This window comes from Lepisma saccharinum, unplaced genomic scaffold (assembly GCF_977018435.1).
Source record: "Lepisma saccharinum unplaced genomic scaffold, izLepSacc3.1 HAP1_SCAFFOLD_375, whole genome shotgun sequence".
Classification (NCBI taxonomy): Eukaryota; Metazoa; Arthropoda; class Insecta; order Zygentoma; family Lepismatidae; genus Lepisma; species Lepisma saccharinum.
Window position 1 is genome coordinate 305,514 of NW_028143085.1, and position 11,945 is coordinate 317,458.

The following is an 11,945-nucleotide window of genomic DNA, read 5'->3' on the forward strand; positions in this document are numbered from 1 at the left end:
GGGGGATTGAACCCAGGACCTTTAGCATGGTAGTCAGTCACATTACCGACTGAGCCACCGTGGCCACGATAGGTAGAGGCAGACATATTTCGTTTTTGATGAAAACATGAAATATGAAATAACACATTGTAATGTTAATTTTTCATGTTTCTGAAAGGTTTGAGGAGCATGTTTCTACCCTGTTTTGTCACGAAATGATGCGAAATAGACTCTTAAACATGAAATTTAAAGTTTCTTTACTTTCTAAAGTTTGAATTATCCTGCGAGTTATGTAATTCACAAAAATATAATTCATTCTGCTGCTAATATTTGAGAAGCGAATATGGGCCCCTTTATACAGGAATAAACGTAATATTCTGGTAATGACATAAATGAGCTATTAGTAGGAATATGTTTATTTTGTGTAATAGATGCAATTTTTAAATCAAATTTGGGATTATATTTACATTTTTAAAACCAAAATGACATTTTATGTACCGCTTTTTCACCACTATAACAGCAAAATTTTATTTTATTTACTGCTTTTGAATCCGAAATTGACTCGGTTGTTGTACCGAAATTTGGCTTTTATATTTGCCAATAACATGTGCCTCTACTGATAGGCCTACTTCAGCTGATGAGAGTACAGATTAATCTGTCCCTACTTCATTTACTTAAAGTATTATTCAGTGATTCCTAAATGTAATATTGTTGTTTGTTTATTGCCACACTATTGCCAGTAACTGAAGGCTCAGTCTCTTATCATCAGGAACTTCACATCCTTGTTTCCAAGCGAGTCATTTCTTCTCTTTCCTTATAGCTCTGAAAAATAAAATATACACTATTGTTTAACAATAAAAAAATATTTAAAATAATAATATAACTAGAAACTTCATGTAATTATTCATATACCAGTTGCTAATAGAAATGGAAATTGTTAAAGCTGGAGTGTTGCCACTTTGCAGGGTTCCTCGGAGAAATTGTTTTTGGAGAAATGAATGTGAGCCCTGTATCATTACTTACAATGTTGGTATCAGTACTCGGACATCATAGCAATGTACTGTTTTTCAGAATAATTTAGTAAGTTTTATTACAAAGTCTCTATTTTATATATTTTGCAAAAATATTGAGATTCAATATGAAAGCTGGCCTCTCTGCAGGGGTGGCTAGTGTGCTACAATGCCAGGCATTCTGGGTTCGAATCCCACCAAGGGCATGTGCGTTCTTTGTGTTTCTCTTCATTTCATCATATCATCACTCATCTTCACGATTAGCCAAAAGTGGCAGAAATGTGAAGTAAAATAAATCAAATCAATCAACTAGTCATTAATATGAAAGTGGGAGGCAAAGATTGCTACTATGTTTAAATTAGGGCTGAGCTGATATAGATATCAAGTGATACCATGGTATCGATATCGGAAAGTATCAATTGGAATTTAATCACCAATACTCGGTAATATTTTCATCTGAGTGATTTGCAGGGTCTGGAAAAATGCCATGCAACTCTTCTGCATGCCCTTATGCAAATACATAATTTCCTTTCTTTTTGCATCAATTTGATGGGGAGAAATTGATTGTGTGAATAAATTATATATCTTGAGAAATAAATTATGAATATTTTAAAGCAGAACTCTGCTAGATGATATGCTGCATTGTTTCAATGGAAAGCTTGTGCACGGTGAAATAATTCTTGTTAATACAGGGTGTTTCCATTACCATGTTGCAGACTTTCAAGGATGATGAATGGATGGGTATAAAGGCACCAATATGAGATAAGGAACCTCTGTCCAGAAATGCCTTTTTTAGAAGGTCTAAGTCAAAACTATTGTGATGAGAAGGGTATGCAATCTCCACAAAGGAATAGAGAGAAACTGGCAGATATGGTATTTGTTTATCATGCCCTTATGCAAATACATAATTTCCTTTCTTTTTGCATCAATTTGATGGGGAGAAATTGATTGTGTGAATAAATTATATATCTTGAGAAATAAATTATGAATATGAATAGTCTGGAAATGCACCAGTCAAGAATTATAAATCAAAACCGTTGTTAGAAGGTAGGAGAAGGTTGCACATAATCCCTTCTTCTGGGATACTAAATTAGCAGAGTGGGCCTGATCCCACTTTACCTGTAGGACCAATCCCAAATAGCCCATGTGATGATAAAATGGTCTTAAAAAATGGTAACGTAAATGTTGGAAGAGTCTGGAAAACATGGTGTGAGCTGGATACCTTCCCTGTGATACATGGTCCGATACAACCTTTCTGCTTCCCTGCTGTTTCTGTTTGCTTGTCCATAAACAAACACCATATCTGCCAGTTCCTCAAGTGTGTACTCCACTTCACTGTTCTTGTGCTCACATGTCAACGTTTAAAGACAGACTGCATTTGTAACACTCGTGCCTCAGTTTTGAGAGTAATGTCACACCTTCTCCAGGGCCTTTCGTGGAAGTTACTTCCCCTATCCTTTTGTAGGGTTACATACCCTTCTCGTCACAATGGTTGGCTTATAACTTCTGAATGAGTTATCTCATGTTGGTGCTTTTGTCCCCCCCCTCTATCATCACCAAAAGTCTGTAACATGGTCATGAAAACACCCTGTATATTGAAATTTGTAAATATTCTGCACGACTTTGATTTGTTACAATTATCGGTATTGGTTCAAAGTGGATATTGACTCAGTCTGATTTAAATAATTTATTTCTGCTACAACTACCATTGATATACAGTCCAGCGAGGTAACACAGAACTAGCTGGAAAGGTCTATTCCAAACGCAAGAGAGGAAGCAGTTAGAAGCACCAGCCAAACTACTGTGTGATATTTTGTTTACATAGATTTCCTTAGGAAAATATTTGGACCTAAAAGGGATGAGGAGACAGGTGAGTGGAGAAGGTTACATAATTTAGAAGTACATAATGTGTATTCAAGTCCAGATATTATTAGAATAATTAAATCAAGAAGACTTAGGTGGGCAGGCCATGTGGCGTGAATGGGAGAGGAAAGAGGAGTTTACAGGATTCTTGTTGGGAAACCTGATGGTAAGAGACCTGTAGCAAGGCCAAGATGAAGATGGAGGGACAACGTTGAGATAGACCTAAAGGAAATCGGTAGGGATGGAAAAGAGTATATAGATCTTGCTCAAAATAGGGACAGATGGAAGGCCTGTGTTGCTGCAGCCATGAACCTTTGGGTTTAAGAAGACTAATAGTACTCCTCTAAATTAGTTAGATTTGCTTGTATTGTTTATTATCGCTAGCTGTAGTGTATTTGTGATTTATATTGATCTTACAATTTGTAATAATAAACAATTTCGAAGTGGATCGAAGAAAACGGTGACATTTTGTTGCACATTCAATTAACCGAGAAAGTCAGATTGCTGCCATGTTGTTGTCTGTAACAAACACATTTCGTCGTGAAACAGATATTACTAATGAATACAATCCTGATAATTTGAGCTCAATATTTAAATAAAGTTATCACATCACATTAGTCATATCTCTACTTACTGTGCCTGCGTTTGAAACTTCTTGCGATTCAATGGTTTTTCACAGAACCCTTAACTTCCCAAAATGCCATTGCTGCCACAGACCTCCATGTACCAGACCGGAATTGTGAGCCTTTTTATATGGATCAACTTTATGCCAAAAATTTCGTAGATAGGGTGATATTATCATTGCAGCGAGCATACCTTCATAATTTCTACTTGTAAAAACTATTTTCAAGATTGTGAGTCATTGCATCACACAAGATTGTAATTTTTAAGTTTACTAAGAAGTATATAACTACATATTACACTCTACAATTGAGTACAAATAATTTCTTCACAAAAATGAAAACTTAACAAGCTCTAATGTGCATCTCCGCCATATTTCTACCCCCAGAACTATGAACGGCTTCAAACAGAAGCTAATCCTTTTTTTTGTGTGTGTGATTTCTGCCGCCACCCCTATTTTGACACTGAACAAGTCCAGTTGGCGCATGCACACTTCTGTCCATGGTTTAGGCTAAGGCTGCTGCATTGTAGCCAGTTAGTGGTAATGCTGATTCATTAATTGATTGATTGATTTGACTTTGGTTTTCTGCCGCTTTTGGCTGAGCATGAGTGATGATATGATGAAATTGATGATAGGACACTCACAAAGAACATCATGTCCAGGCTGGAATTAGAGCTTGGAGTTCCAAACATCATGGCATGTTGTGCTCACCACTCCTGTATAGAGGTCGACACAGTTGGTAGGTAATGTGAAATGCTTTCGAATGTAACGTGAGTGTCTAACCTGGAAAAGTGAGTGAAATATACTGATGCCAACACAAATTAAGCAAATTCTTTGTGCATACACTGTATTAAGACTTATGCTATTTATGGAATATGTGATATCTACTAAACTTGCCTGTTCAGCTGCTTTGCGTAACTGCACTACCACAGCCCATCCTGTCTGTTGAACCAAGTTATGAAAACAGCCTTTTTCGTTTTGGAGAAGGTTGTAGGGATGATCATATTCCTTCATGAAAGAGAGAAGGTGGTGTTATGTGCAAATGTGTAAGGAATAGCTTGATACAACTGCTTTTGAGCAGTGTTAAAGAAATTTGTAACTTGTGAAATCCTTTCTTCACAATAGGAATGTTTTTAAAAATAATTTCAAGATATGGTTGTGGATTAAAAAAATGCTATGAAATTTGAATCATGTAAGAATAATTATCAGCTTTCTAATTTTCTAATGTATCATAATGTACTGTCAGCATACTTCAAGGTGCTGAAAAAGTTCCCAATATGTTGTACCATGCACGCATGCATGTGCAAGCAAGCCCAGATTTAGGGGACCTGGGGGCTACAGGCAATACCTTTGAAAAGGATTACAAAGTGGAGAGAATTAGATATTAATATTAGAAATCTGATGAAAATACAGTGTGTCACATAATTTTCCCGACTGATGTCTTAGTGCATTTACATATTTCATGATTTGTAAAAACACCCCTTCTTTAATTACTCTGATGTTTTCTCTCTCTTGCTGGTAAATTTGAACGTTGGGGAAGGATCAGGCCCGTAGCTAGAGGGGGGACAGGAGGGGCAACTGCCTACTATGAAAATATAGAACACATTCTAATCCAGAATTCTCACTATTCTTATATCCTATATTGCTCTAGCAACACAACAAAGACACTCATTGATTTGGTGATTTATTAAGGAAGGTGTGTTGGATTCCGTACTGTCATAACAGAATTGGGAAAAAAAATCCTTTCCAGATCGAGATTTCTTGAGAATGATTTCCAGATTTTCAGGATCTAGAACAGTTGGGAAATTCTGAATGGTCTTCTATTATTAAAGGTGTGTAATGTGCTTGGATATGTTTTCTTGGATTTTTATGAAGTTTCAAATGCTCATTTTTTTTGTATCTCACATATACCTTTTGGTAATAGTGATGCATGTGGTAAGGAGAGAGAGAGAGAGAGAGAGAGAGAGAGAGAGAGAGAGAGAGAGAGAGAGAGAGAGAGAGAGAGAGTGGATATTTGATTTTTCTTACTTAACGTCTCTTTTCTGCCACTTCTAGTTAATCACGATGATGAGAACGAGTGATGATATAACATTGATTTAGGGACACTCACGAACAACACCCATGCCTAGGCTGGAGTTTGCACAACCCTGTCATCGCAGTGCATTGTATCGGCTAGTGAAAGATGTAGGACAGATTACTGGGTCAGTTATCAAACATGACGAAAATGTGATAGTGTTTATTATTTCTGTTAGAAAGCAATAAAATTGTGGTGTGATATGGGTAGGGTTACCAGATCCCTATAAGGGCAAAGTAGGACACAATGACCCAAAATGTAGGACTTTAAGTCAAAATGTAGGACACAAAACATTCGCAATAAACAATACACATTGTACAACATGTTAGGAAGTAAATTAAAATTGACACTTTTCAGCTTTAAAAAAATATGAATTCTTAATGGATTCTTAAATGCAAAATTTCCAAACTTGTAATCAATACTAAACAATACCTCTCTTCCTAAACCATGTTTTAACTGTTACTTTTCAGAGGAGTCAAGTTTCATCAAATTTTCAGGTTTAGTCAAAATAAATTTATGAGAGACTGAACAGTAAAACTTTTTGAAATTATACTAAACCAGTACCAAACTTTTTACAGACTTTTAGGAAATAATTATTTCTCTCATGAGTCCATGATGCTGATGCTAATGAAAGTACTCTCTCAAGTTTTTCATTATGGCCTGGAATGGCAAAGAAATATTCAGCAATTACTGTAACTTGAAATTGTTATGGAAGTTTCATCTGGGATAATTTTTAGTTCAATTACTTTGTTCTCTATACCCTCTGCTTTACAATTCATTGAATAAGAATGGGAAATACCTTCTTTCATCAGTATAAACCACAAGGCAAGAAACTTGTTTAGACACTGAACAGAATGTAACCCCAAAACTTTGTTCAATACTTCCTTCTGTTCTTGCTCCAGTGGGATAAACGTTTCTCTTCTTTTCGGGCAATGACTGGATCAAAATAAATTTCACTATTGGATTTGGGAGAGCAGTCCATAGACTTGTAACTTGCATGATTTCTCTTTGATCAACTGAAATACATATTTTTCTAATTAATATTATGTGACGCTCAAAATGTAGGACATTTATGATAATTTTCAAATTCCTTCCAGACACCGGACATAAGGTTAAGATGTAGGACATGTCCGGGAAAATCCAGACGTCTGGTGACCCTAGATATGGGTTACACCAGGTATATTTTGGAGTATAAATACAAAAGGTTCTAGGAAAGTTTTGCAATACACTTTCATCACTTCTTCATCCTTCAAAACCATTTGTTGAACCAACTCTTCCATATTTCCTCAGTGAAGTTGGTACACTCGTCATCCCATGCCCTTAGAAGGTTCTCTTCATTGGGAAATCAATTCCTTTTAGCCTGCTATCGACATGAGGAAACAGTGCAGAGTCGCATGGAGCGAGGTCTGCACCATAGGGAGAATGCTCCAGCACTTTCAGCCCCGTACGTGCCAAATACTCGATGCAAACTTTGGAGCGGTGCTCAGGAGCGTTGTCATGGTGGTAAAACTAAGCATCTGCCTTTGAGCGTGGACGAGTGTTTTGAGAGCTTGAACTACTCTGGCCAGGCACTCCTCAGTGTACAACTTTGCGGTGAGGGTCTTCTGTGTTAATAGCACCATGTACTCCACAACTCCCCTTACAGTAAAGGCGGCCACCATTCTCTTCTTTACTTCATCAAAAACCCAGTTTTTTTCTGAGGTAAAGCCACGTTTCATCGCCTGTTAAGATGCTGTTGACGTAGCGAGATGTTTCATTTTGCAAAACTTTCCTAGTACACTTTGTATCAATTTCAAATCTTGTAAATTATTTATCTTATGCAAACGCATCAAATATGTTAAGCAACATGGGTGTGTGTTATGATAAATGCATTTTATAAAGGAAAGGGTAACTGATGACTTACTATTGGCATGCTATAATTTCCATAGCATTCTATTGCTTTTAGAATTTTAAGCAGCAGTAAAAATAAATGCCAATTGCAACCGTGAAGCTAATCGGGATTGCATACATTAAGAATGGCAGATGATGCCATTTTTTGATGGCTTGTATTGTAGCATCGAAACAAGAACTGGACGAGCAAATATAAGAAAAGTTGTTCGCCTTGATGTTCTCTACATTGTCAAAATTGCCCTGCGTATATAGGTTCAAGAAAACGATGCTGCGTTGCCAGAGGTCCCGGTTTGGACATGGATGTTTGTGTTTGTCCTAACATTGGAAAAACAGAAAATGTAGTAAAAAATGACAACCTGAGAAAAAGTGAATAACAGAGCATACTACCTCTTAGGGGTATTCCTTTAAAAAATAAAAAAAGTCGATACGGGGTTTGAATGTCACATGGGAGACCCAGGTTCAATTCCTGAGGTGGGTGATCTAAGATCGGAATTTTTCCGGTCTTGTCCCGCATAAAATAGCTCTGAGGCTCATCCAGCCTCAAATCAATGGGTACCTGGGTGCAACCTTGGAGAGTAAAGGCTGCCGGAGCATGGTGCTGATCACATCATCTTCAATTTTGCCAAGGTTGAGAATGTGTGGGGATCTATTTTCGCATCCCCTAAATGTGTCTTCATGGCACGGTGCTATATACACGAAACTTTGCCTTTTTATAACCTAAGTTTTGCCAAAATATTCTGTCAACTCTTCTGCTGTGGAGTGGATTTTCCTAATTTTACTCATCTTAAGCTATTCTGTGACTCAGAAATCAGTATCAGTATAATAAAAACCTGATATTTGGGGTTTGTACAGTTTGGTGGTGACAGGCACCAATGAGACCTCACGCAGGGAGGATGGAGTAAGGTGAAGGAGGCTCCTTGTACACTGTATAGTTGATTTCATATTATAGCCATTAAGGAACATATTTTTCATAATGTAAAGAGGATACAAAATTCCCCTCTATGTAACTTCAATATTTGAATGAGACCGTAATCCAAGAAGTCATTGATCAATCAAGGGGTTCCCATTTGTTTGTCGGGTGTCAAAGAAATGTGTTTTCAACAATAAAGTAATACAATTCACACAATATTTTGCAAATTGGTTAACGTAACCAGTAAACTAACATTTTCTGTAGTGATGTAAGAGTCTCCCCTTTGAAGCATAGAAGGTAAACTTTCAGTATCCGGAAAATGCCTGAAACTCGCTATTTATGTCACTTTCCATATTCCTACTTACGTATTATGCATTGAGAATCATTGCTGAAGGTGGCATTTCACTTTTTTCACGGAAATAATCTATATTTTCATCTTATGAAGTAAGATTTCTTCGTTTCTTTTCCCCTACGGTAACATGCTAAATGGCGGTCACAGTTTCACTACCGTAGTTGGCATGCAGTGTTTCCATCCCACTCCACCCACAAATATATACGTAACCCCACACACCATTCTCACATAGCCCCACAAACCATTGACACATAGCCCCACGAACCATTGACACATAGCCCCACTAACCATTGACACATAGCCCCAGAAACCATTTGCGGAAACGTACCTTCTTCAGTTACAAAAACACGTGTTTGGAAACACTGACCGGGATTGACCGGGATTACGTCATCACACACAGGCAACATCCGGCTGGAAGGAAATGGATGCAACAACTTTCGGGCATCGGTTACACATTTATATCAAAAACTACATGATTTACCAACAAAATTCAATGAACGATGCGAAAAAAGACTTCCCCGAATTCCCACAAGTCTAAAGAAACTGCATTCGGTAAGTAATTTCTCCTGTAAATTTTAAGAAATCCGTTTTCCGGAAACGGAAAGTTTACCGCAAATAGGATCCATGGTAGTCCTAAGAGACCCACCATGTTTTAATGTACAAAAAACGTAACAAATGTTGTACATTACAAATTTTTACAGTATTCATCAAAGTGTAGATAATATGTAACCATTATTATTCACTTTATTCGATTTTTATTGCTTAACACAACACATTGGTGTTATTGAATTCTTGTTAGATTAATTTATGCGTAAAAATCTTGCATACTGGAAACTAGAGGGAAACATTATGAAGCATGAATTATAAAGTTGGTACGTCTTAATCGTCTATTAACATTATCGACCTGCAATCTAGTAGTATCTGATTCGATTTTCGGGGGCAGCACATTTAAATTTCAAATGGATACAGTCCGGATTAGCCTATTTATCTTAAATTTTATTGATATTTGATGTTCAATGTTATTTTGTTCCTTGAAGTTTCACGATATCATCCCTTTCTGGTTAATAATTGCTTTGTGTGTGTGTGGGGGGGGGGCAACATGTCCTCCTGTGTACCCCACTATATCTGCCAATGTGACACAATATATTAAAAAATTGCCTCCTCAAGAATTGACTTTGCCCCTCCCCCCTACTAAGAATTCCTGGCTATGGGCCTGGGAAGGATCCTCTTAAGAGTGACAGTAACCCGAGCGACACTACCCTAGGTCACCATTTCAGAAATGACCAGAAAAACCAAATGGTTCAACATTGCCGAGACCTGATTAGGGCTGCAGACAAGGATCTCAATTTCCTGAAAACTATAGTGACCGGTGACAAAACGTGTTGTTTCCAATATGAGCCATTAGCAAAGTACCAGACTTAGGTGTGGAACAGCCAAGGGTCCCTAAAACGCAATAACTTTTACCTGCAGAAGTCCTGTAGGTATCAAGACGATGCTCATCATGTTATTTGACACCATGGGTATCATTCATAGAGAATTTGTTTCCAATGGACAGGCCGTCACAGGGGAGTTCTGCCTTGTGGTTTTGAAGTGTCTGTGGGCACAAATTTGACGGGTACAGTAGCATACGCAGGATTTTATCAAGGGGGGGGGGTATTATTTCTAAAACTTTCTCCAAATACACATTACCATTAATAATACTTATAATTAATTAATTAGCTGAATTACTACTAATAATACTACTAATGCCACTACTACTATTAAGTAGTAGAGATCTACATAAATACAGTATTTACGAAAGCAATAGAACAATATCACTTTTTAGTCATTCGATTTTTAACAAATTCTGGGAGCATTTTTTGTTTCTTTGTTATGAAATAATTGTCTGGTCAACGAGGTGAGACATTTTAAGTGTGAAGAAAATCCATAAATACAATACAATAAATTAAAATAATCAAAGTATGGAACTCATCCAAGGGGCTGCGGTGGTCTGGTCGGTAGAGTGTCTGACAACCATGCGGGAGATCCGGGTTCAATTCCCGGAATTCGTTGGAACTTTTCAGGCTTCTTCCCTGCATAAATGTCCCTGATAATTCACATCTGGATTGTCTCTCTGTTCTTGCCAACAAAACATTTTACAATAGTTAATCTTATTGTCGTTTGAATAATTGTCTAGTCAACAAGGTGAGACATTTTAAAAGAGAGACATTCAAGCATGCTGCGGTAAACAATGGGAAGGCGGACTGGTGACTGTTCTTGTCTGCCTAGCCTTTGTCTATACATTAGCCGCTTACAACAAACCAAGAACTTTCTTTAGTTAATTCTCATTGTTCACACAAAAAAATACATGTTCATTGAACACTGGCGTACGTAGAGGGGTGGCTGATGAAGTTACAACCCCTACCAAAATTTTGAGAAAATCAGAATTTTCAAATAAAAATCCGTTAAGAACTTTAAAATTAAATTGTATAAATGCGAAACCTCTTTTAAAGTGAGTCCCGTTTACCATTTTTGTCTTTGAATACAATTTTAATAGACTGAAAAGCTCCAAAAATACAAAATATATTATTATGCATCCTGCCCTCCAAATCGAAAGCATGTGCTATCCACATTTACTATTCCAGCTCATCCCGAAAAAATATCCTGAGTACGCCAGTGTATTGAACATTGTTGCAACTGATTTTGATTTTATTTGAATTTAAAATTTTGGGAGCGTCAGCACAGGCTATTTTGCTCCCGTCACATTATACGGGGGCCAGCCCCTTACCATTACAAATAACAACTCTAACGTTGCATAACTAAAAAAAATTAAAATGTTCTGACTGCTGTTAAAAGCTGAGGCTGTAAAGGGGCACTCAGCACACATAAGGACAAAAGAACAGGACAATACAAACAAAATTATACTGGCCATGGGGCCAGTCGCCAGAGCCTCGTTAGTCTTCAGTCCAGGGTGCACTAACGTGGAAGTGAGGTTGACATTTGGGTGCACTACGTGGAAGGTCACCCCTGTTGCAACTGAGATACAAGACAAGTTTTCTCTCTTTTAAATCATAGTTGCCCTCATATCTTATTTTCAAGAATACTTGTTAATTTTCAAGGCTTTCTCTCTGAAAGACGCATGTGTTTGGAAAGCTGTGCATGGAAATAATAATTCAAATTATTATTATTATTTTTATTATTATTATTATTATTAGCAGTAGTACTAGTAATAGTAATAGTATTGTCCCAGATCTTTGACTGTGGTA

At 37.1% G+C, this 11,945-nt stretch overlaps 1 protein-coding gene across 1 annotated transcript; it reads right to left on the minus strand.

Annotated features, from left to right (window-relative positions):
* Positions 1 to 343: 343 nt before the first annotated feature.
* On the minus strand, positions 344 to 10,255 carry LOC145982726 (ATP-binding cassette sub-family C member 4-like). Its single transcript, XM_083116087.1, has 3 exons — positions 10,165 to 10,255; positions 4,372 to 4,482; positions 344 to 801 (listed from the first exon to the last, which is right to left on the minus strand). Exons 1-3 carry the CDS (start codon positions 10,225 to 10,227, stop codon positions 754 to 756), a joined length of 222 nt encoding a protein of 73 aa, XP_082972213.1. The 5' UTR covers positions 10,228 to 10,255; the 3' UTR covers positions 344 to 753.
* Positions 10,256 to 11,945: the final 1,690 nt, after the last annotated feature.

Bases quoted from the DNA above. Each gene is read 5' to 3' on its own strand.
- LOC145982726 (XM_083116087.1), bottom strand. From the start codon at position 10,227: ATGATACCCATGGTGTCAAATAACATGATGAGCATCGTCTTGATACCT. The intron at 4,483-10,164 runs GTAAAAGTTATT...TCTTTCATGAAG, and splicing joins TACCTACAGGACTTCTGCAG to GAATATGATCATCCCTACAA. The intron at 802-4,371 runs GCAAGTTTAGTA...TTTATTTTTCAG, and splicing joins TACGCAAAGCAGCTGAACAG to AGCTATAAGGAAAGAGAAGA.